Source organism: Caenorhabditis remanei, chromosome V (assembly GCF_010183535.1).
Source record: "Caenorhabditis remanei strain PX506 chromosome V, whole genome shotgun sequence".
Taxonomy (NCBI): domain Eukaryota; kingdom Metazoa; phylum Nematoda; class Chromadorea; order Rhabditida; family Rhabditidae; genus Caenorhabditis; species Caenorhabditis remanei.
In genome coordinates, this window is record NC_071332.1 from 2,783,425 (window position 1) to 2,809,232 (window position 25,808).

General features: G+C 38.2%; 3 protein-coding genes across 3 annotated transcripts; 2 read left to right on the forward strand and 1 right to left on the reverse strand.

Moving 5' to 3' along the window:
- Positions 1-3,344: 3,344 nt before the first annotated feature.
- Positions 3,345-5,409, forward strand: GCK72_016943 (uncharacterized protein; the record flags this gene model as incomplete). The annotated part of the gene is made up of 5 exons (XM_003104405.2): positions 3,345-3,461; positions 3,519-3,744; positions 3,797-5,058; positions 5,103-5,297; positions 5,344-5,409. 5 exons carry the CDS (start codon positions 3,345-3,347, stop codon positions 5,407-5,409), a joined length of 1,866 nt encoding a protein of 621 aa, XP_003104453.2.
- On the reverse strand, positions 3,982-5,432 carry GCK72_016944 (uncharacterized protein; the record flags this gene model as incomplete). Its single annotated transcript, XM_053731789.1, has 4 exons — positions 3,982-4,228; positions 4,385-5,022; positions 5,106-5,307; positions 5,425-5,432. 4 exons carry the CDS (start codon positions 5,430-5,432, stop codon positions 3,982-3,984), a joined length of 1,095 nt encoding a protein of 364 aa, XP_053580702.1.
- A 477-nt stretch (positions 5,433-5,909) lies between these two features.
- On the forward strand, positions 5,910-14,740 carry GCK72_016945 (uncharacterized protein; the record flags this gene model as incomplete). The annotated part of the gene is made up of 8 exons (XM_053731790.1): positions 5,910-6,063; positions 6,128-6,275; positions 8,141-8,264; positions 8,661-9,062; positions 10,503-10,770; positions 11,432-11,892; positions 12,660-13,066; positions 14,518-14,740. 8 exons carry the CDS (start codon positions 5,910-5,912, stop codon positions 14,738-14,740), a joined length of 2,187 nt encoding a protein of 728 aa, XP_053580703.1.
- Between the last annotated feature and the right edge of the window lie 11,068 nt (positions 14,741-25,808).

The window sequence follows — 25,808 nt, forward strand, 5'->3', positions numbered from 1 at the left end:
GTACCAAAATTTTGTATATGGGTTACCGAAGACCCAAAGTGCATGCACACAAACTGTGTAAACGCTATCTTTCCTGTGGGCTCTACGCCCCTACATACAGGAGTGATGCTCGAGTCTTACGGAGAATAGGTTATATATATATATACCAGCCTGTCTCCCCCGCCTTCGGCGGTTGAGCCGGCTGGTCTCTCTTAATTCACGTAGGCATTGACTTTCGAATGTGCCCGCATGGCCGAGTGGTCTAAAGCGGCTGTCGCTGACCAAAGCACGCCAGTTCGGTTTTGCCCACCGGCTCAATTTCTCTTCTCTTTCCAAAACCGCTGCGGACAGTGCCTCAGACAAACAGACAAACACCACTTGTCTTTTATATATAAGAATGATATATACCAGCCTATCTGCCTCGCCTTCGGCGATTCAGTCGGCTGGCCTCTCCTCATTCACGTGGTCACCTTTTCTCAAATGTGCCCGCATGGCCGAGTGGTCTAAAGCGGCTGTCGCTGTCCAAAGCACGGCAGTTCGGTTTTGCCCGCTGGCTCTTCTCTGTCCAAAACCGTTGCGGACAGTGCCTCAGACAGACAGACAAACACCACTTGTCTTTTATATACACAGGTGAACCGCTGGGGAACACATATGGAACCGCGCGGTGGCGAATATGTGGCTAAAAAGAATGAGGGTTGGGCCCTATATGTGCCCATATGGATCCACGCGCGGTCGGCCGAAAACGTGGGGCGCATATGGAACGCATATGGATAGCATATCAGCATTAATTCTACCAACCGTATTTGGTTGATTATTGTGTATGAAACACTAGAAAGCCCTAATTCATTGTTATGATAGGTATGTAATGCTATTATGTTGTTTCACTATTCCTTTTTTCAACTTGTTCACTTTCCATTTCTCGGACTTGTACATTTTCTCCGTTCTTTCTCGAAGTTCTTCATTTTTCAAACAGATAATGGCAATACTTCACGAAAAATTGAAAATCACATACGATTTCATATAAATATTATAAGTTAGCTTGGCGGTTATAAAACAATTTTTGATGTTCGAGCTTTTCTTTGAACTCTGAAAAAAAACCCGCCGACGAAATTCGAAGTCCGGTATTTTGACTTTACTTCGGTATGACAAATACTTACTTCTTACCTTTAAATCCATCTGAAAAAATATAATTTCTTATCATACCGAAGTAAAGAAAAACACAAGACTCGAATTTCTCGACAAAAAGCTAAAACTTAAGTTTATTGAGAAAATAACAACTTTTGTATTGAAAAAATAAGTTTCCGTAAGTTTAAATAGCTTTATTTTTATTTTTGAAGTTTGCCATTATCTGTTTTCTGCAAAAAGAATGAAGAAAATAGGTGAAAACTTCGAGAAACGGAGAAAATGGGCCCGGACTTATAGGAAAAAATGTCGCGTCGATTTACGGTAAACAACACGCCCACGTGTAATTCCGGAGTGTCGTTGCGGCGGCCGGCCGCCACCCTCAAATATGGACCATACATGGAACGTATATGCACGGTGATTTTTTCGGAACCAGCTAGTAGGTAGCGCTCAAAAAGTTCGGCCGCAGTGGAAAATAAAATGGGCGGAGTCGGGATGTAAACCTGGCACGCGGTTTTTGCAACTGCGGCACGCGTTTGGCTCTGCGTCTCTCTTCTCTCGCACGTGCAGGTAGAGCGCATACGAAACATGGAATAATTTTTCACACTGTATTGAATGTCAAGAAAAGTGAATGGCCGATTAAACTGTGAAGCCGGCGAATTTATGGAATGAAACTTTTTGCTAAAAATTCTCCACTGTTTTCTTAAGCGTTGTCATAGACAGACTTCTAGATATCATAGGTAGATTTTGAGAACATTCAAGCCAAAGTTGAGGGTCTAGAAATTTCAACTGCGCAGTAGAGCGGGTTTGCTCGCGGCCGCCAATGGGATGGCCTAGAAAAAAAACCAAGTGGTTCTGAAAAAATCACCGTGATATGGAAGCCAAATGGGTGCACGCGCGGCCAGTACACAGAAAAAACGACCGCACATATACGCCACACGCGCGGTCCACTTTTCATTTAGGGACACATATAGGGCGCTATTCTGGCACCTTCACATATAGGATTCCCAGCGGTTCACCTGTGTATAAGAATGATATCAGACTTGCAAAATTCCGCGACTGATATATTTGAACAGACTGGTCACTTCTCTACGCTTCGTCACCAATCTTGTCCGCTAACTGTTATTTTAGCTGCTCGATCACACCATTTCTCGAAAAATTTTCTCAAAAAAATAGAATTTTCCGTTTTTTTTCAACTTTTTCTCTCTTTTTTCCAAAACCGGTCGAAAGCAACGCTATCTTTCATCTCCCGATTGTTTTTAGCGATAAAATCGAGATTATAAGACAGTTTTTATGTTTTTTATATGTTGTGAAATTAAAAAATTTTGTTTTTTTTTCCATTTTTTCGAAAAAAAAAATCAAAAAAAATCGGTTTTTGGTCATTTATTTGCACTTTTTCACAAATATTTTTGTGGGCGCCATCATCACCAGCCAACTGTCCTCGAGAAGACACCACGTGCCATAAACATTTTTTTTCAGAAGAATCGGGGGGCCCCCCGTGACTAGCGGACAAGCAGGTGATCATCGGCGGCGAGAGAGAGGTGTTTCCCATGCTAATCGATGAGAGACGCAGAGTCGCTTACTGACGCGCAACTTGCGACACGAGAGATGCGCCAAGTGGTGTGCACATGAAATTGTCGTCGTGTCTCCTAAATTTTGTGCCAACTGGACACTTTTGGTCGATTTTTCGCAGTTTTCCGTTATTTTTCATTGTTTTTTCGTGTTTTTGATGAGAAAAACCATAAAAAATAGCAGAAAACACGCTTTTTAACCCCAAAAACCGTTGGTTTTGGCCGAAAAAATTATTTTCAAGTTCCAATTATTTACCAGGGTTAAAAAGCGTAATTTCCCGCTATTTTTTATGATTTTTTGCATCAAAAACATGAAAAATGATGAAAAATAGCAAAAAATCGGTTTCTTTCTCTCATTTTCTCGCGGTTTCCCTTGATTTTTCATTGTTTTCTTCAGGTTTTTGATACAAGAAGCCATGAAAAATAGCGGTTTTAATCATTTCTGCATGTTTTTGATTTAAAAACCACGAAAAACAGCCTTTTCAACTCCAAAAACCATGGTTTTCTCTCTTTTTTTTCCGCGGTTTTTGCTATTTTTCATCGTTTTGATGAGAAAAACCATGAAAACTTACACCAAAAAAATATCAATCAAGTTCCAGGTACATCGTTTTTCTGGCACCGCTCGGAAAGACGACGATTCCTTAAATTTGGCCCCCCGACGTGCTACACACCATGTCCACTTCGGATAGCGGTGGTGGAAACACCCCCGATATTGCGAAGAAGGAGAACGTGGCGGGTAGTCCTGCCACCAAGACAAAGACTGACACCGAAACATCCGGTGGCAGCAAGGTGAGAATTTTTGGGGAAAAATGATTAAAAATCAAGAAAATAAATTATTTTTTGCAGAACAATCGCCCTAGAAGACGCTCGAACACGAAAGGTGACGGAGGTTCCGGCTCCAGAAATGGCAGTCGCAACAACAGCGTCAGCAATAGCAATAGTAACAACAAGAATAACCACTCGAATCGCAAAGATTGGACTGATAGAAAAAGCTTCAGTCAGGGTGGAATAAGCAAGAATAACAGCAAGTCGTCGCCGGGAGAGGAGCACAAGAGAACTAGAAGCTCTAACTGTAAGAATTGATAATTTCAGTGCGTTTTCTGTTAAAAACTCTTAAATTTCAGCTCAATCCGCGAAGCACGCACGTGACTCTACAAGAACCATGTCGCAGGCGAGCAACGGAGAAGGACTCGATTATAGCGATGAATACGAGCTGGAAGAGCCATTCTCGGACTCCGACGATGATGACACTCGCCCGAAGAAGCCGGAGAAGATGAGCTTGGCAGTGGCTCGCGGTAGAATCCGCACACTATCTGGAACTGTCCCACTCGTTGGATACTCTCCACGTTGGGGTGGCCCGACGATGTGTGTCAGTTGTCTGGAATTCTTCGATCTCCCAGAGCAAGTCACCGGATTCGCCGAGCATCTTCTCAAGGAGCACAAGATCGTCGTCTCCGAGATGCACTTGATTGTCGATCCAAAACGCTATATCGAACATTGGCGTCAACGTTTCGCTAAGGAGAGCATCGACAACATTTTCCCAAGAATCGAGCCGGCTGAAGGTGACGCCTACTTTGGGGAGACCGACTATTACTATCTGATGTCGGAGAACATCGCGGAGGACCGCTCGTTGAGACAACGTCTCGCAATGCGACGTCTCGAGGAGGCTCTTCAGTGTCAGCAACGCGAGCGTGAGGACACCTCATTCCAACTTCAATGCATCTTCTGCCGCTACAACGCTCGTGGAAATCGCTCGAAGATCATTCACCATCTGTACATGATTCATCATCTCAACTTGGGATCTCCGGATAATTTGGTGTTCGTCACCGAGTATATCGAGCATTTGAAGGAGAAACTCCACCGCAACGAGTGCATTTACTGCGAGAAGATATTCCCGGATCGCAATACTCTCATGGATCACATGAGAAAGAGAAACCATCGTGAGGTGAACCCGAAGAATCACTACTACGACAAGTTCTACATCATCAACTACTTGGAGCTTGGCAAACGTTGGCTCGATGTGCTCGCTGAGGACTTTGAAGACACGATGCCGACGTTCCAGGATTCTGATGAGGAGGAGGAAGACAATGAATGGTGTGAGTGGGAAGAAGACAACCTCGACGCTGATGAGACCCGCGTTGTCTGCCTTCTTTGCGACGCTAGTGAAGACAATGCTCAGTCGCTTCTCGACCATATGAAGACCACTCACGATTTCGATCTTCTGAAGAACGTTGAGGACAACAAACTGAACAGCTATCAACGTCTCCGTCTCATCAACTACATTCGCAAGCAGAACTATCATGCGGATTGCTGGGTGTGCCAGAAGACCGAGTTCGAGAACCCACTTGCTCTTCAGAAGCACATTTTGGACCACAAGCCTTTGACTGTAAGGGTTTTACGTAGAATTTCATATCAATAATTGAGTTTCAGCACCTCCCCGACGCGTCTGTCTGGGATACCGAGGAGAACTTGGTGCCAATTTTCGGCAACGATCATTTCTTGTGGATGCTCGAGTCGATTCTTGAGGAGAGTGAGATCACGTGCAGCAGTGACGATGAGGGTGGAGAGAGCGAGGAGCGACTTGCGAAGCTCGTTCTCGAGAGTAAGAATAATACTGTCGAAGGAGTGAGTTAAACTGAAAATCTGAAAAATCAATGATAAATTATTGCAGGTTATCGCTGAAGACCTTCCAGAATTGTCGGAACTCAACGAAGACGACCTCAACTCTCTCATGTAATAACTTGACACCTACCTCAACATCTCACGCCGAAAGAATAAGCTCTCTCTTTATATATAGTTTTCCATATAAATGCTGACATTTTAGATTCCCACTCCCCCCACCCACTAGTTTGTCATGCATTCATCATCTTCTCTATCTTTTTGGCTATAATTTTCTAATGATTCCCTAGAGTCGCGACTCTTTTTCACTTTACTTTTTTAATCAATCGTTGTTGTTTTCCCCCTTTTGCGATTCTTACTAGATCGCACCCGTTGTTTTGTGTATCTTTTGTTTCAAAGTAACGTTTTTCCTCCCATTTCCTTTCTCTCTTTTTCTCTCTCACCTTCCCTTTCAATGCTTTTTTAAAAACGAATACTTGGATCTAGTAGTTTACTCCCCCCCCAACTATCTCTCACATATCCATTTATAGTTCCCCCCTGAAACCCTCTAAAATTGATCCATTGTTCCACAATTGTTATCTTTTCCTAAATAAAGCTTTCTTTCGGTCACCGAAGGCAATGCTTTGGAGAAAAGAAATGTGGAAGCTCGTCGGATTGTACTTGAAACCTATGGAAAGACACATCCGACCTAACAGAAGATTCAGCGGAAATGAGCGGAGCAAGAAAATGCTGAAACTATTAAGGAGCAGCCGTGTATTTATTAGACCATCAGGTAACAAAATATAGAAAAATCTTGAATTTTTCTGAATTTTTGACTGAAAATCGCCTCAATTTAGTGCAGAAACCGGTATGGTTTCGTGTGGAAACGCGAGAATTCGCTTCGGAAGGAAAGCGTGGAAAACGAAAATTCGTGGAGGCGGCGATTGTAAAGAGCACGAAAAGTCAGAAGCAGACGGTCGATGTCTGGAAACGAATGAGCCCGACGTAAGGATGAATTCCATGGATTTTTTGTTCTTTTTTGCATGAATAAAGTTGATTTTTGGGGTTCTTTTGGGGGGAAAGGTGAGTTTTCTGGCTGAAAATTGGCATTTTTGTGATTTTTCGACCGAAAATCATGAATTTTTTACTGAAAAATGTGATTTCTCGCGGAGAATCTGTAAATCCTGGCATTTTTTCGGTTTAAAATGGGGGTTTAACTATCAAAAAGTAAGTTTTCAATTAGAAAAATGGTTTTTTTTTCGTGATTTTTCGACAAAAAAAAGTGGATTTTGTCACTAGAATAGCTGAAATTCATAATTTTTTGATGTTAAAAAGTGATTTTTCACATTTTGTGCAAAAAATTTGATTTTCTTGGCCAAAAGTACTATAAAATGTGGTTTTAGAGCTCAAAATTGACATTTTTGTGGTTTTTTACCTAAAAAGTAGATTTTGCCGTGGTTTTTTGGTATTTAAAAGTGATTTTTCACATTTTTTTCTATTTTTAACTAAAAAGGCTCTGAAAATTGTAGTTTATTTGCCATTTTTAGCCATAAAAACTAGCAAGAAGTAGTATTTTTCAGATAAACATGCCATTTTTTCATCATAACCATGGTTAACCACACCTTTTTTCCATTGTGGGAACCACAATGCATGAGAAAAAAAAATCAATTTGCATCTGTTTGTTTTCCCATTATGACGATAATGGTGTGTGAGAAATTTTGCAAGGTTTCTTGCCTTTTTTCTTATTAAAAATCTTGGACTTTGAGAAATTAAGTTTTGGATTTTTCGAAATTAAATTTAGAAAAATCCAAAAATTTCTAGAACTTTCGAGAAACTTCTCGAAGCCGGAGAAGAAGAAAATTATACATTTTCGGCCTAAAAATCATTGTCTCCGGGTCAAATTTTGCCGAAAATAATAACCGGTGGCTTTTTCTGTAAGATTCAGATAATTTTTCACATGGAAAGCATGATTTTTAAAAGGAATTTTGATTAAAAACTATCAACATTTTGAAATTTTGTTCCAAAAATCGGCTGAAAAACTAAAAATCTTGATTTTAGTTGATAAATGTCTGTTTCAGTGAGTTTTCCACTGTTGTCGTCTCGAAAATTCATTTCTAGACCCTAATTTACCATTTTTACTCCTATTTTCCCCAATTTTTCCACCTTTTCCCGCAAAAAATCCAGCCATTTCAGCTTTCTTTCAAAAAAACTGGATTTTGCCAATTTCCCGATCTTTTTCAACAAATTTCGTCCCTTAAAAACCATACTTGTCAAATGACGGGCCGGGCCTGAAAAGCTTCGGTCCGGGCCCGGCCCGTCAGGCCCGTCTTGTCAGGGATATGTGATTTTTGAGAAAAATTTTCAATTTTTTTTCCAATTTTCAATTTTTCATGCGGAAAAATTGACAAAAAGACACTCATATTATTCTATGAGAAAAACCTGAGTTCATCTTAGTACACCTTTAATCGAATTTGAAAAAAAATTGAAAAAAAAATTGAAAAAAATTCCTTCCAAAAAGACGGGCCTGTCGTTTTGAAAAAAAAAGCCCGACCCGGCCCTTGACAAGTATGCTAAAAACTGGGAAAACCCACTGGAAAACTAGAATTGTTTGATTTCCAGTTGAAACATTTCGGATTACGTTCAATTTTGAAAAAAAAACTACTTTTTTAACGCCTTTTCCCGCCAAAAATCCAGTAATTTTCCCTCCCTGTTATCTCTCTTTTTCTCTCCCGCGCATCCATAACGCCGCGTCACCTAATGTGGGTCACAACAGCAGTGTCCTCTCTTCTCATTCCCCTCTTCCTCCTTCTTAGCCACCGCTTCACCTGTTTCTCGTTCATTTCATTTCCACACAGATTGCCCTTTTACAGTGAACTCGCCACCGCACTATCCGTCGATTTGAGTGAAGTCACCGAGATTTTGGAAAATATCGACAAGAGAAATGTGGATGCCATCATTTCCGACTCACCACTCGATGATGTCTCCATTTTGCAGGTAAAAAACAGAAAAAAGACGATTTTAAGCATAGAAATCTTTCAATATAACCAAAATCCAGTTTTTAAAGCATATTTTCCAGAATTCTAGTTTTGAAAGCAAGAAAAATCTGTGTGAAATATGATTTTTAAGCTTTTTTCTACAAAATCTCGTCTGAAACTTGTCCAAAGGACTCTCTGAATCTCATATATTCTAAATGCTCCCAGAAACGTCTCAGATAACCGATATCCAAAAAATTGAAAAAAAAATCCTTCAGAAATCCATAATTTCAAGCCGATTTTGGGATAATTTTTTTCCGTATATTCCCTATACAAATTTCTGTCCAAAACCATCATAAATGTGATAAGAATCAGCGCTTTTTTCTGGAAATTATATCAAAATTTTTCCATTCTCCAGACAACCGCCGCGTTCTCGTTCAAACCTCGTTTCATCAATGGTCCGCCGAAGAAATTGGAACAAGAAGATGCGGATCTCCGTCCCCAACCGTCCGCTTCTCCAGGAGATTTGGAACGTCGTCCCCCGATAGTCACTATTATGGGACACGTAGATCACGGAAAGACGACACTCCTTGATGCACTCCGTAACTCTCAAATAGCCGCTGGAGAATTCGGAGGAATTACTCAACATATCGGAGCATTTTCAGTCGAATTACGCGGGAGACGAGTGACATTTTTGGACACTCCTGGACACGCTGCATTCGCTTCGATGAGAGCTCGCGGAGCACAAGGAGCTGATATTGTTGTGTTGGTGGTGGCTGCGGATGATGGAGTCAAGGAACAGACGGCACAGTCGATTAAAGTACGAGTTATATCGAAGATTTTAAGGAATAAAGACTGGAAATTGGCTGAAAATCGCAATTTTTCCTTGAAAATCCTAGAAAAAAGACTGAAAATCGCAATTTTCCCTGAAAATGCCAAGAAAAGACTGATTTTTAGATTTTTAACTGTTTTTTGCTTGAAAATCCCAGAAAAAAGACATTTTCCACAGTTTTTGACATATATCCAGCTTAAAATTTCAAAAAATCCAGAATTTCAGCATGTTTGAGACCAATTTCCTTCAGAAAAACGGGAAAACAATAGTGTTTTTGCTTAGAAAACTCAATGACTCATGATAATTTAGGGTTTTTTAAAGATTTTTAGGAAAAAAGACTGGAAATCTGCTGAAAATCTCATTTTCAAACTGTTTTTTTGCTTGAAAATCTCAGAAAAAAGATAATTTTTGACACATTTTCAGCTTAAACTTTCAAAAAATCCATATTTTTAGCTTGTTTGAGAACAAAAAGTGAAAAAATACGAATATATCGCTATTTTTGCTTAGAAACCTTTTCAAAAAAGAATATTTTTGTACATTTTCAGCGAAATTTGAGATTTTTGAGTTCGAAGTGTTGGAAAATATAAGGAATTTTGTAATAGAAGTTTTTCTAATTGATTTTCAGATAAAAATCTGAAATATTCATATTCTTTACCATTTAGAACGTAAATATCACAATTTTCCTAAGAAGTCGACTGAAAATCTAACAAAAGTAGAGATTCCTCGTATTTTAGGATGGAAATTTCCTATTTTCTCTCTAAAAAATCTCAAAAATTCCAAAAAAAAAAGCGATTTTCTGGCATAAAAAGAGAGATTTTCGAGAATAACTTAATCAGAAATAGAAAACTATGTTATCGTAGTCTTTTTCATGCTGAACGAACAGCTAGAAATCGTGAAAAACTGAATATTTTGCAAAAAAGTTCGGTTTTAGAACATTTTTGTGACGAAAAATTGACTTTTTAGAGTGAAAAATGAAAATTTCAGATGTTTTCAAGCTGAAATATGTGAAAATTCCAAAAATTTTCAAAGAATTGGTGAGCTGCTAGACATGGAAAATTCCTGATTTTCACTAGAAAACTGCGATTTTCAGCCTTTTTTTCTGAAATGTTTGAGATTTTAAGCAAACACGTTTAAAAAAATCGGAAATTTTCAAATTGATTTTCAGTTCAAAATGTGAAATTTTCATATTTTTTGATAATTAGAACTCAAAAAACACATTTTTCTTAAGAATTTGACTGAAAATCTGACAAAAGAGAGATTTTCTAGAAAACTCGGTTAGAAATCAGAAAAGATGGAATTCAATAAATAATTTTTTATGTTACAAAAACAATTTTTCACTATAAAACCGCGATTGCTAACCTTCTTTCTGGAAATCTTCAGATTTTCCAACCTACATCAATATTTTTTCATCCCCAAACCGTTTTCCAGTTCGCAAAAGAAGCCAACGTACAATTAGTGGTCGCCGTCAACAAAATCGATAAACCGAATGCGGATCCGATGAGAGCAATGAGATCATTGTTGGAGCATGATGTAGTTGTGGAGCAACTCGGTGGAGATATTCAATGTGTTGAAGTCTCTGCACTTCACTCGAAGAATCTTCCAGCTCTTCAAGAGGCTCTACTTCTTCAAGCGGATCTAATGGATCTGAAAGCGACGAAGAAAGGAAGGGTCGAAGCGGCTATTATTGAGTCGTCGGGTGCGTCGGAAAGGCAATTTTCGCACTGAAAATGACCGAAAAATGAACGAAAACGTAAAAAAAAATTGAAAATTTGTGTGATTTTCGCTCTGAAAATTGTTATAACCGTGAAAAAATGACCAAAATATGCGGTTTTTGATAGAATTATGTGCAAAAGTCTCTAATTTCTCGGCGTTTCCCCTCAAAAACCGGAATTTTTGAATTCTTTCCCAGTTTTTTTTTGTCAAAACTTGATTTTCGAGGCTCAATATCACATTTCCTAGAATTTTTAAACTCAAAACCCATAAAAATTACAATTTGTGACGATTTTTAGGCTGGAAAATGAACACCATTTTCCGATCTAAAACGTTTCAAAAACGTCTGATTTCAAGAAATTTTGACGAAAACCCGCTGAAAATATAATAAAAATTCGATTCCAATGTCAAAAATTGAATTTCCCGTTCAAAAACGTCTTTATTTTTCAATTTTTACTTTCCGTGGCCTAGGAACACAAAAACGAAAACCTCTTCCAGCACCACCTTGGAAATTTGAGTGTTTCCGGGCTGAATTTTTCGCGCCAAAAACCACTTTTTCAAGAAATTTTGACAAAAAAACACCTGAAAATGACCAAAAATCGATCTTTCCGTTCAAAAAGCCATATTATTTCCCCAACATTTTGCAGTTGTCCACGGCATCGGTAAGGTGTGTACCCTGGTGATCTCCCGTGGGACTCTGAAAAAGGGATGTGTCCTCGTGGCGGGCAATTCTTGGTGTCGCGTGAAAACAATGCACGACGAGAAGGGAAATGTCGTCCAAACGGCCACGCCCTCTTTGCCCGTCCGTGTCTCCGGCTGGAAAGACGATTTGCCGACACCTGGAGACGTCGTTTTGGAGGCGGAGTCAGTGGATAGAGCACAGAAAGTTGTCAACCTGAGAATCGATAAAACGATGAAAGAGAAAGCGGAGAGAGATTGGGAAGAGACGAAAGATCGAAGAGACGCGGCGAGAGAGACGTATCTAAGCAACCGACAGAAGCTACTTGATAGAGGACAACGATTCGGATCCACGTTGAGAAGTATTGTTCATAAGAATCAGAGAATTGAGAAGGATGTTGAGGATGGAACACCCAAGTTTAGACTTATTGTGAGTTTTTTTGAATGGAAATGGGTAAAAAATCGATTGAAATAGGGGAAAAATAGGTTTTTAGGCCTAGATTTTAGGCTTTTTGTGAGTTTTTGTGGCGGGAAATGAATGGAAAATGAGGAAAAATTGAGTTTTAAGGACTAGAAGCTCTAGAAAACAGCTGAAAATGGGCAAAAACCCTTTTTTTTTTAATTGAAAAGTTATCGGCTTATTGTGAGTTTTTTGACTGAAAATTGAAGGAAAAGCGCCTGAAATAGCGGAAAAACAGCTGAAAAATAGATTTGTAGGCCTGAAATTCTTCAGTTTTTCTAAAAATTGGCAAAAATGAGTTAATAAATTCGAATTTTCACTGAAATTTAGGTTGATTGTGAGTTTTTTTAATGGAAATTGGGGGAAAAATCGATTGAAATAGGCTGAAAAAGAAGATTTTTAGGCCTAACATTTACAGAATTTTCAATTAAAACCCGAAATTTAGGCTTATTGTGAGTTCTTTTGACTGGTAATCGAAAAAATGAGACAAATCAAGTTTCAGGGACTGGAAATTCTAGAAAATAGCTAAAAATTGGCGAAAACCTTTTATTTTAATTGAAAAAATATCAGGCTTATTTCAATTTCCAAATTTCCAAATTTCGTCTAAAATGGGTTTTTTTCGTTCAAAATTCGTCTAAACATGCTTTCCAACTCCAAAATTGTCCAAAAATTCTATTTTCCACATTGAAAAACAACGAAAACCAGGTTTTCAACTCGCAAAATCTCCCATTTCCCAGATCCGAACGGACGTAGAAGGTACTCTCGAAGCGATTCTTGAAATCCTCGCCACGTATTCAAGTGATCAATGTAAACTGCAATTAGTCGACTTCGAAGTGGGCCCTCCGACTGAAAAAGACATTGAGATGGCGAGAGAAACGGGCGCCACATTGTACACATTCAACGTGGAAACCACACAGAAAATCAAGCAGAAGGCTGAGTCGGCGGGAATTCAAATCGATTCGTTTAATGTGATCTACCGAATGGTTGAAGCGTTGAAAGGGGAATTGTCGGCGAGACTGCCGAAACAGACAGAGTTACATTTGGTTGGAGAGGGACATGTACTCAAGGAATTTATGATTTCTGATAGAGGAAGGAAACGACAACCAATTGCGGGTACACTTGTCAATTGGGGAAAGTTTGATCGGTAAGGTTTTGCAAAAAACCCTTTTTGGAGGGAAAAAATGGGAGAAAATTGGAGTTTTTGGCGATAAAAATGAGTAAAAATGAGTAAAAATAAGTGATTTTCGGCAAAACTTCATCCAAAATGATATTTTGATAACATTTTCAGCGAAATTTTCATGAAAAATGAGATTTTGGAGTCCGAAATGTTGGAAAGTAAAGAATTTTGTAATAGAAAATACGGATTTTTTATCTGAAAATCCTTTTTTTTTAATTTCAAACTAAAAAAACACATTTTTCTTTAAAATTTTGCTGAAAATCCAATCAAGATATGACTTTTTGAAGGATCCACAGTGAGATTTCTATACAAAAGTAGTGAAAACAGTCTTTTTATGCTAAAAGATTAATTTTCCCCCCAGAAAATTGCGATTTCCAGTCTTTTTTCTGGAATGTTAGGGATTTCTGAGTTTTTGAGCCGAAAATTTGGATGAAAATGAGATTTTCCGTCTGAAAATCATTAGAATCAAGTATTCAGAGCCAAATCTTTCTTCGAAAAATGAAATTTTCAGCATTTCTAGATCAAATTCGGCCAATTTTCAGTGAACTTCTGGTAGAAATGATCGAAAAATTGCGAGTTTTTTCAAATCGGATTTTCGAACGTTTTCGTGACAGAAAATTGACTTTTTGGAGGGAAAAATGAGAGTTTTAGACGTTTTGCAAGCTGTAACATGTGCCAATTTCAGATTTTCAGTTGAAAAAGTTGTGATTTGGGGTTTAAGCTGAAAAATCGAGTTGTTTGGATTGAAATCCTTAAGGAAAATCGATGAAAAATAAGTTTTTAGACATTTTTGAAGCTGAAAATGAATTATTTTTAGAGGCGAAATTCGGATTTCAGGTTGAGAAATCGTAAAAAATGGAAATTTTTTGCGTAAAATTGTGAAAAATGGTGCTTTTAGAGACGTTTGAGGCGTGAAAATTCACATTTTAAAAAGTCAAATTTCAATGATTTTTAATCAGTTTCAGCACTAAAAACTGTTTGAAAATTCATTTTTCCTCTAAATTTTATTGCTTTTCACAAAAATCCATGTTAATTACTGTATTTCTTCATTTTTTCAGCGCTACGAACTGTCTGAAAATCTGTTTATTTCCGAATTATTCGGAACCAAATCCTTCTTCGAAAAATGAAATTTTCAGCATTTCTAGCTCAAATTCGGCCAGAAATGATCAAAGAATCGCGATTTTCAGTTTTTTTTTTCAACTAAAAACCAGACTTGCAACGGGTGGGCCCGGAATTTCAGTACTGAAAAATTCAAATTTTTTTTCGAAAATTTTCCGATTTTTTTCCCAAAAAAGTTCTAAAATTGATTTTTTGTAGAAAAAATAATTGTGGTGAAAAAGGTTCAAAAATTCAAATCCGGGCCGACCCGGAATCTTGCAAGTCTGCTAAAAACTATTTGAAAATCCGTTTATTTCCAGACACTGCGTCTACAAATTCACACGTGGCGACACTGTGATATTCGAAGGAGAAATCGAGACGATGAAGGCTGGAATGGAGGTTGTGACGTCGGCAAAGACGAATACAGAAGTCGGTTTAGCACTGTCGGATAAGAATATTCGATTCAAGGAGGACGATCAAGTCGAAGCGTACGAGAAGAGGACGATCACACAGGAAATCGATTGGTTTCCGCCTGGATTTTAATTCTTTTTCGTTTTTTCACTGAAAACATTCATTTCTGGACGAGTTTTCATCGAAAAAATCTATTTTTTGACGAATTTTCACTGAAAAAACTATTTTTCGACGAATTTTCACTGAGAAAATCCATTTTTGGACGAATTTTCACTGAGAAAATTCATTTTTAGACGAATTTTCACTGAAAAAAACTATTTTTCGACGAATTTTCACTGAAAAAATCCATTTTTGACGAATTTTCACTGAAAAAAATCTATTTTTCAGAGGAATTTTCACTGAAAAAATCTAATTTTGGACGAATTTTCACTGAAAAAAATCTATTTTTCAGAGGAATTTTCACTGAAAAAATCCATTTTTTGACGAATTTTCACTGAAAAAAATCTATTTTTCAGAGGAATTTTCACTGAAAAAATCCATTTTTTGACGAATTTTCACTGAAAAAAATCTATTTTTCAGAGGAATTTTCACTGAAAAAATCTAATTTTGGACGAATTTTTAGTGAAAAAATCCATTTTTAGACAAATTTTCAGTGAAAAATGGTAAAAATTCCTCTAAAAATGGTTTATTTCTATGAAAATTAATCTAAAAATATTTTTTTTTCGGTCAAATTTTGCCAAAAAATGGATTTTCCGTCTAAATTCGTTTAAAAAAGATTTTTTCGGTTAAAATTTGTCTAAAAATGGATTTTTAGTGAAAAAATATCGAATTTTTCGTAATTTTTTTAGTGATTTTTGTACATTTTTGTCGTTTTTTATAGGTTTTTCTCTAGTTTTTGTTATTTTTATTAATTTTTTATTGGTTTTCCCCCCATAGATTCTCAGCATTTTTGCAATAAAATCGTTGTTTTCTGTATAATTTTCCCCGAATTTCCATTTTTTGTGACATTTGTTGGCGTCCTCAACTCTCTATTTTTTCATATTTTTTTTGTCTGAAATTTCTATAAAAATCTATTTTTCAGCCGAGCACACTGGTTGTTGCAGACCAATGGATACGAGTGGTCAAGCGGGAACATCTGGAGGAGGGGGCGGAGCGAAGAATCAGAATCCGACGACGTCGTCACGGAGGAATCAGAATTCAACGAATGGAGGGGGAGGACAGCTGCATGAGAAGATTCATCAAATGATTTATGGATATTTGATTAGGAATGGAGTGAGTTTTGGAGCAGAAAATTGAATTTTTGACGGAAAAAACAGGGTTTTTCGAGATCAAAAATGTGAAAAATCCGTGAAAATTGAAGATTTTTGCGTAAAAAACGTGAAAAATTGGATTTTAAAACATTTTTGAAGCAAAAATTGGCATTTTAAGGTGAAAAATCAATATTTTTGGACATTTATCGAGCTAAAACAAGGATTTCCGACATTTATTCCAGATAGAATCTGTGAAAAATGAGGTTTTTTGACATTTTCGGAGCAAAAATTCACTTTTTGAAGTGAAAAATCAAAATTTTTGAGCATTTTTCAAGCTGAAAAAAGGATCTTTGATTGAAAATTCATGTTTTTTGGCATTTATTGCAGTGAAAATTAACGTTTTCAGACGTTTTCGGAGCAAAAATTGGCATTTCGAGGTAGAAAATAGTGATTTTAGGCGTCTTTCGAGCTAGAAATTGTGAAAAATCCATGAAAATTTTTTGGATTTCAAATTGAGTGGTGAAAAATTGAAATTTTGGCCTTAAAAATGCGAATAATTAAAATAGGGTTTTGAACGTTTCTGTGACGGAAAATTGACTTTTTAGAGTGAAAAATGAGAATTTTAGACGTTTTTCAAGCTGCAATATGTGAAAATTCCAGTTTTTCTGCTTAAAAATTTGATTTTTACTCATTTTTTGGTGAAAATTCCGTGAGAATTGAGGATTTTTGTAGCTAAAAAATGGACTTTGTTTGAAAATCACGATTTTCGGAATAAATTTTAAGGAACATCGGTGAAAATTAAGTTTTAAGACGTTTTCGTTTTCGTTTTTAAGACGTTTTCGTGAAAATCCATGAAAATATCAAATTTTTCATCTTGAAAACCGAAAAATTCAGTTTAACAGTGCAAATATTCAGAAAAAAAAAGTTTTTTTAGTTGAAAAATCGCAAATTTTCAGTCAAAATTCGCATTTTTCGGTTGAAAATTGCATAATTTCAGTCAAAAATTCCAATTTTTCAATTAAAAATCTCATTTTCTGTGTTATAAGTTGCAAATTTTGAATTAAAAATTGCAAATTTTTGGAAAAAATTGCATTTTTTCAGTCGAAAATTCCAAATTTTCTGAAAAAAATCAGATTTTTTCAGTTAAAATTTCAAAATTTGAGAAAAAAAAAGCCAATTTTCAAAGAAAAATGCATAATTTCAGTCAAAAATTCCAATTTTCTGTTAAAAAATGCAAATTTTCTGAAAAAAATCGGATTTTTAAAGTTAAAATTCCAAATTTTCAGACGAAAATCGTATTTTTATCAGAAAAAAGTTTACATTTTCAGTTAAAAAATGCGAATTTTCAGTTGAAAAATCGCAAATTTTCAGTCAAAATTCCAAATTTTCTGTTAAAAAATGCGAATTTTCTGGAAAATCGGATTTTTTCAGTTAAAAATTCCAATTTTTCAATTAAAATTCGCATTTTTTCAGTTAAAAATTCCAATATTTCCAGCTCACTTCGGCCGCCGAATCGCTGCGTCTCGAATCACGACACCTTCCCCAGAGCCTCCAACATCCATTCATGATTCTGAATGACAGTATGCACGATCACAATTTAGAAGAAATAATTCAAGTATTCCATCGTGACGGTCACTTTGGAATCAGTCAGAATATGGTGGCATTCGGCATCGAGTTACGGAATATCACGAAGAAATTCATTGAATTAGTGCCACAATGTGTGGATTCGAGTTCTTTGCATCAACAATTGTATGGGCAGTCCGTTTTCTCGAGACAACAAGCTCAACACAACTATAATCTCCGTCCGGCGCCACAAGCGTACGCTCAGATGAAGCAAAAGGAGCAGAATTTACAGGCGGAAATTTCATTTTTGAGACAACAAATTCCTACGGTAGCTGTGGCTCCTCCCCCTGTCCCTCAACCTCACCAGCAGCAAGTCCCGCCCAATCAGGCACAGTGTGTAAGTATCGAAATGAAATTATCGGGAAATTTCTCGAGAAATTTTGAGTGATTTCTTGATACTTTTCCCGGAAATTTGTATTTTGTCAAGCGGTTTTCAATGTGTTTTGAAACGAGACGTTTCGCAACCGGACGTTTTGAAATGAATACGAAAAATCCGGTTGCGAAACGCTCGGTTGCGAAATTTCCGGTTGCGAAATGTCCGATTTCAAAATGGCCCAAGTCCCCAAACGTTGGATTTTGAGACGTTCTGAAACCGTGACGTTTTGAAACCGAGAAAATCGGGCATGGTTACAAGATCGGATTAAAATCTCTCGGTTTCGGAACGTACCGGTTTCGAAAACGGCTGAAAATCCGACCGAAAAGTTTTGGGACGTTTTGAAACCGATTGTAAGATTGGTTTCGAAATTACCCGGTTCTAGGATGTCCCCGTTTCAAAACGTCCTGGATTTCGAGAAATTTCGAAATCAGGACTCTTCGAAACCCGGGAAATCGGGAACGATTTCAAAATTGGCTTCGAAACGTCTCGGTTCTAAAACATCCCGGTTTCAAAGTGACCCAAGTCCCCAAACGTTGAATTCTGGGACATTTCGAAAACAGGACATCTCGAAACCAAGAAAATGGAAAGTTGAGAATGGTTACAAGATTGGTTTCGAAATGTCTCGGTTCTAGGACGTCCCGGTTTCGAAATGTCCAGACATTCGACCGAAAAGTTCCGGGACGTTTCGAAATCCAGGACATCTCGAAACCTGGGAAATCGAGAATGGATACAAGATCGGTTTCAATGTGACCCGAATCCTCAAACGTTGGATTCTGGGACATTTCGAAACCGTGACATCTCGAAACCACTGCAAGATCGGTTTCAAAACGTCCCCCGAGTTCGAAACATCGTGCAAATTTTGATTTTTGAGACGTTTCGAAACCAGGATCAATCAGCCTGGTTCTAAGACGTCCCGGTTTCGAAACGTCCCGATTTTTTGTTGCTCCAAGAGCTCATGCATCACATCAATCCACACTTTTCTCACCTCTTGTCGATCTTTTTCCTTCTCGACATCACGATGACGACGGTCTCTATCACGACGTCTACTCTCATCTGAAGTACGGGACCGTGCCGGGGAGATACTGTTACGAGCGCTTCTGGAAATTGAATGAATGAGAAACAGCAATTTTGACTGGAAATATGGCTGATTTTCAGCAAAAATATCGATTTTTTTGGATGAAAAATGAACATTTTGGCTGAAATTAAGCTTTTGACTGGAAATATGGCCGAAAATAACCGATTTTCAGCGTTTTTTTTGGTTGAAAAATGAAAATTTTCGACAGAAATTGCTTCGGTTGCGAAATGTCTCGTTTCAAAACACACTGAAGATACTTTTTCGAGAAATTTCTCGAAACCACACACATTACTCACTCAGGCACCACCACCACCACCACCACTGCAACCGATTCAAATGGAAATTGAGCAAGAAGACTCATCGGAGCTGCCTAGAAGCTCACGACGTAAACCGACACACCCACAGAATAGAAATCAGGCGGTGGAGAATGCGTTCGTTGGGTATATAAACGAGAGAGCCGCCGAGATGCCCATCGACTCGTTGTTGGATGAACCGTTTGGGGTGAGAAATAGTGAAAAATTGAGTTTTCCGCAGAAAATTAGTTGGAAAATTGAGCTTTTAACCCAGAAATGGATGTTTTTTTGCCCTAAAATTGGATTTTTTTAGGTTTTTTGAACCAAGAATTAAATTTTTGCTCAAAAAATGGATTTTTTGACCCCTAGAAACTGAGTTTTTTGAACCAAGAATTGAATTTTTGCTCAAAAAATGTTTTTTTTTAACTCAAAAATTGAGTTATCCAGAAAATTGTGGGCGGAGCCTCACTACTAGGGGCTGTAAACTTTAAATGTATATCTGGAAATAAGTGAAGATACAGAAGCTTGAAGTTCTGTAATTTGTTAAAAATTGACTTTTTCAGTGAAAATTCGTCTAAAAATTGGGTTTTTGGACCAAAAAATGTGTATTTTTAGTGAAAATTCTTCCAAAACTGGATTTTTAGGTAAAAATCTACCTAAAAATGGATTTTCTCGATGAAAGTTTGTCTAAAAATGGAAAAATGGAATGCGTCCTTAGACCACGCCACACTTCAAACTTCTGTATCTCGACTCATTTTCAGATTCCTAAAATTCTGAAGAGAGATTCAGAATCCTCACGTCTTCAGCTTTCTAATCATATCAATTTAAAATTTTCAAACCCTTGAGGCTCCGCCCACAATTTCAGGTATCTCGGGAAAACTGAAAATACTCATTTTTGTTTCCAAAAACCCATTTTTAGACGAATTTTCAACGAAAAACGACCAAAAACTTCTGAATCTTCACTCATTTTGAGATTCGAAAAATTCTGAAACCGGATTCTGAATCGCCACGTCTTCAGCTTTTCAACTTGACCGAATTGAGGATTCTTTATCAACTTCCAAACAAGAAGAACTCGAAAAACAACTGATTTTCAGACATTCTAGATTCTGAAATCTATATATCTCCGTTCATTTTCAGAATCCAAAAACTCTGAAGACAGATTCAGAATCCTCACGTCTTCAGCTTTCTAATCATATCAATTTAAAGTTTTCAACCCCTAGAGGCTCCGCCCACAAATGTCTGGAAAAATACTCATTTTTGGGTCAAAAACTCCATTTTTCGGGTTAAGAAATCAAGTTTTTGGGCAAAATATCCAATTTTAGGGCAAAAAACCATCAATTTTCAGGTTAAAAACTGAATTTTTCAACTGATTTTCAGACATTCTAGATTCTGAAATCAAGTTTTAGATGAAGCGTGAAAACCTCAATTTTCCTCTCTTTTTTCCCATCGATTTCCACCGAAAATTGCTCTTATTTCCAGTTGGACTTCACTCTCCGCCCGGAATTTCTGATGTCATACGACCCAATGCATGATGACGTCAACAATGATCCCCTTCTCCATCCACTTCATCAAGAGGGATCACAAGAGGATCAACAGAGATTCGATGAAGTTTTCGAGACGGTTCTCACCGAGACTGAGCAGAGAGCTCATCTCGACGAAGGCTCATCGCTCGTTGTTGTCGAGGAGGAAATCGTCGTGGAAACGGCATCACAGGATTACGGTAGTCATCGAGTAGGAGGAGGAGGCGGAGCTCAAGTACAGTATCCCCCGCCGTCGAGAGATGCCGTCGACAGACTGCTCAGTCCCATTCTCAGACATCAAACCGATTTTCAGTCACCCAGTCAGTCGGCCTCACATCATTCTGGATTGAATGTTTCGAGGTAGGAGAAGCTCCGCCCCCAAAAATTGGGGAGCCCTGCCCACTTTTTTTTGTAATTTTGGAGCATTTTGAATAAAATGTGCGGCAAAATTGTAGAAATGGGCGTGGCATATTAGGCTCCGCCCATCTCCAATACTCTCGGATTGGCTTTCGTTCACGTTTTGCAATTCTAGCCGAATTGTTGCTTAAAAGGGGCGTGGCCTATGCAAGCTCCGCCCACTTTTTGTAGTTTTGGAACATTTTGAACACATTTTTTTAAATGTGCGGCAAATATTGCAGAAAGGGGCGTGGTTTATCAGGCTCCGCCCACTCCACTTCAGAATTTCTTGACGACTCCGCCCATTTTTGCAATTGTCTAGCCGAGTTTTCGCTCGAAAGGGGCGTGGCAGTATTGTAAAAGTGGGCGTGGCCTATTAAGCTCCGCCCACTTTTTCGAGCTTTTCGGAGCATTTTAAACAAAATGTGCGATAATACTGCAGTAAGGGGCGTGGCCTGTTTAAACTCCGCCCACTTTTTGCAATTTCGGCGCATAGTTTTAACAGAAAGGTGTCTCTTAGCAAACTTCTAAACAAAATGTGCGGCAGTATTGCAGAAAGGGGCGTGGCTTATTAGGCTCCGTCCACTTCTACAGTACTGGCCTCGAAAAGTTTCGAAAATTGTGCGATAAAATGGTGAAAAGTAGGCGTGACCTATTCAAGCTCCGCCCTTTTCTGAGATTTGTCAAATTTCCGCCTATTTCAGCTCGCGACTCCCACCTCCACCACTATCATCCCGTCCTCCACAAAACGATGTGCTGCTGAAGAAAGAGATTCCGTCGACATCGGAGGAGAGACGAGTGAAAAGAGACGGAGAGAAGAAGGAGCGAAAGTACGATGAGAGGAGTGAGAGGTGAGATTTTCAGCAATTTCAGCCGAAAATTTGCTATTTTTCATACAAAAATCGCTGAAAATCGGTTATTTTTGACCATATTTCCAGTCAAAAGCTTAATTTCAGCCAAAATGTTCATTTTTTCTGTTACAAAATCATTTTTCATCCAAAAAATCGATATTTTTGCTGAAAATCAGCCATATTTCCAGTCAAAACTGCTATTTCTCATTCATTCAATTTCCAGAAGCGCTCGTAACAGTATCTCCCCGGCACGGTCCCGTACTTCAGATGAGAGTAGACGTCGTGATAGAGACCGTCGTCATCGTGATGTCGAGAAGGAAAAAGATCGACAAGAGGTGAGAAAAGTGTGGATTGATGTGATGCATGAGCTCTTGGAGCAACGAAAAATCGGGACGTTTCGAAACCGGGACGTCTTAGAACTAGGCTGATTGATCCTGGTTTCGAAACGTCTCAAAAATCAAAATTTGCACGATGTTTCGGACTCGGGACGTTTTGAAACCGATCTTGCAGTGGTTTTGAGATGTCACGGTTTCGAAATGTCCCAGAATCCAACTTTGAAACCGGGATGTTTTAGAACCGAGACGTTTTTTTTTCGCCAATTTTGAAATCTTTTCCGATTTCCTGGGTTTCGAAATGTCCTGGAACTTTTCGGTCGAATGTGTGGACGTTTTGAAACCGGGACATCCTAGAACCGGATCATTTGGAAACCAATCTTGCAATCGGTTTCAAAACGTCCCAAAACTTTTCGATTGGATTTTCAGCCGTTTTCGAACCGGGACGTTCCGAAACCGAGAGATTTTAAAACCGATCTTTCAATGATTCCCGATTTTCTCGGTTTCGAGATGTCCTGGTTTCGAAACGTCTCAAAATCCGGGACGTTTCGAAACCGGGACGTCTTAGAACCAACTAGTTTCAAAACGGTGTCCTGGTTTTGGAATGTCTCGGTTTCAAAGTGTCCTAAAATTCAACATCTGCATGCTTCGAACGTCTCGGAACCGATTTTTTGCGAAAAAAGCTGTAAAAATGCTATAAATTCGACTAAAAATTTGATTTTCCTTCTTAAAAACGACTGAAAATTGGAAGTTTTTTGGTTCCAAACCGTCCCTTGTTTTGTGTTCCCTTTGTTTTCACCCCGCTTGTGTTGTGTTTTTTGTAGAAAAGTAGCAAAACAGAAGAGCGGAGAAAAGAGAGAAAGCATGAATCCTCCGTCACCACCACCACCACTCACCGTCACCATCGTCACGCACCTCCAGAATCCTCTGCTTCTCTTCAGACAGATCGAGAATCGACGTCATCTGCCGCATCGACGACGACGACGACGGTGACTTCTGAATCCAAAAAAGAGACGGAGACAGAGCGAAGACGTCGGAAGGAGAAGGAGCGTGAGGAGCGACTGAGAGCCAATACGTCGTCATCGTCGTCTTCACGATCGAAATCGAGGAATCTGAATCAGAATCCGGAGCACGCGGCGAATCTTCTGACGACGATTAAGACGGCTGGTGGAATGACGTCATCGGAAAAGAATCATGGATCGTCGAAACGGAAGGCCGAGATGACGATGGCACCGTTGACGACGTACAAGATTCCGAAGAGAGCGCCGAATAGCACGCCGTCGCACGATCAATCGTTTGGAAGGGGAGAGATGCCGACGTCGACGACGACGACGAGAGGAGATAGAGGAGTGGAGAGAGCAGAGAGATCCAGTAGTAAGGTTGGTGAGGAAAATTTGCAGAAAATGACTGAAAATTGGGTTAAAATGGCTATAAAACTCCTGAAATTAACAAAAAATCGCTGAAAATTGGATTAAAATCGCTCAAAATTGCTTGAAAATGACTTAAAATGACTAAAAATTGACTGAAAATGACTTTAAAATAGCTGCAAAATGACTAGAATTGGGTGATATGAGACAGGCTGATGTCCGCTCAGAATTGCCTGAAAACGACTGAAAATTGGATTAGAATAGCTAGAAAATGACTAAAAATGACTCAAAATTGCTCAAAATCGCTTGAAAATGACTGAAAATGACAGAAAATTAGATTAGAATAGATAGAAAATGGCCTATGTGGGCTGAAAATTGCTAGTAAATTCCTGAATTTAGTTGGAAATCGCTGAAAAATGGGTTAAAATCGCAAGAAAATATCTGAAATTGACTTTAAATAGCTCAAAATTGCTTGAAAATTGCTGAAATTCACTGAAACATGGATTAGAATTGCTAGGAAATAACCCGGATTGGCTGAAAATGGTCAAAAATGGCTGAAAATGGATTTAGACTAGCCCAGAGGTAGCTGCAAAATGACTAGAATTGGCTGAGATGAAACAGGCTGAAATCAGCTTAGAATTGCCTGAAAATTACTGAAAATGACTGAAAATTGGAGTATATTTGGTCGAAATTGAACCTAGAAAATTCTAGAAATTAGCTAAAAATGGTCGAAAAATGGCTAGAAAACTTCTGAAATTAGCTGAAAATAGCTGAAAACGGCTGAAATTCACTGAAAATTAGATTAGAATAGCTAGAAAATATCTGAAAATAATTTAAAATCGATAAAAATCACTGAAAATAGCTGAAAATGGCTGGAAATTGAATCAAAATCGTTAGAAATTGACCTAGCAAGACTGAAACTGGCTTAAATTGGCCTTGAAAATATAAAAATTGATTCAGAATCACTCTGATCATATATAGACGGGAAATGACAGAAAATGCGCTAGAAACGCTGAAATTCACTGAAAATGACCAAGAAGAAAAATAGAGGCAAATAAGCTGAAAATTTACATGAAATCGTTGAAAATAGATAGGAAATGACAGAGAAATGACATAAAACAAATGAAAGAATATTTTCCGAGAGGACTACACGGGGCCGCACAGGAAAACTCGAAAACACGAAGGCTTCTTTTGAGTTAGGAGAACGGCGGATTTTTAGCATATCGAATGCTATAAAATATCGGAATCTGAAATTAGAAAAATATGACTGTAATTCCAGAAACCATCACCGACTGCAACGATATCCGAAGGATTCGATGTCGAAGACAACACACGATTCATATTGCCAATGGGACATGCAGCTCGGCGTGAGTTTTTTTTTACAGAGTTCGGACGAACAATTCTGAAATTTCTTGAATTTACCAACGAAAATCAGAATTTCAGTATCAAAAAGTGAATTTTAAGAGCTTTTTCCTAAAGTGGCTGAAAATTTTCTATATTTTTTGCGAAAAAAGCTGTAAATTTCCGATTTTCCATCTTAAAAACCTCTGAAAATCGGGGGTTTTCGTATGAAAATGTCTGAAAATTCTTGAAAAATACTATCAGTTTTTAGAAAGTTTTGTTTCAAAACGTCCCGGTTCTAAAACGTCCGACTTCCGACTTCCGTATTGAAAATTGTACTTCCGACTTCCGACTTCCGTCATTCCATAACTGTGAAATTTAGGCCTTCAGACAAAAATCTTCAGCCAAAAACCAATTTTCCAATGGTTTTAGCGAGTTTTATGATTTTTCTCTTGGAGTTTTTGAAAGTTTGAGAAAAAAATCTACTTCCGACTTCCGACTTCCGATTTCTGGGCGGTTTTTCACTTCCGACTTCCGACTTCCGTTTTAGAAAGAATCACTTCCTAACAACTCTGCTTGGAACCTATCAGAGTTGGGCGGACGTGATTATTTCAACAACGGAAATCGGAAGTCGGAATTCCGCACAACTCTGGTACCAATGCTGAAATGGTTTCGAAACGTCCCAGTTCTGAAACGTACCGTTCTAAAACAAGTCATTTCGAAACTGTTTCTCTTGTTGAAACCGAGAAATCTGGAAGTTTCTGGTTTCTAAACGT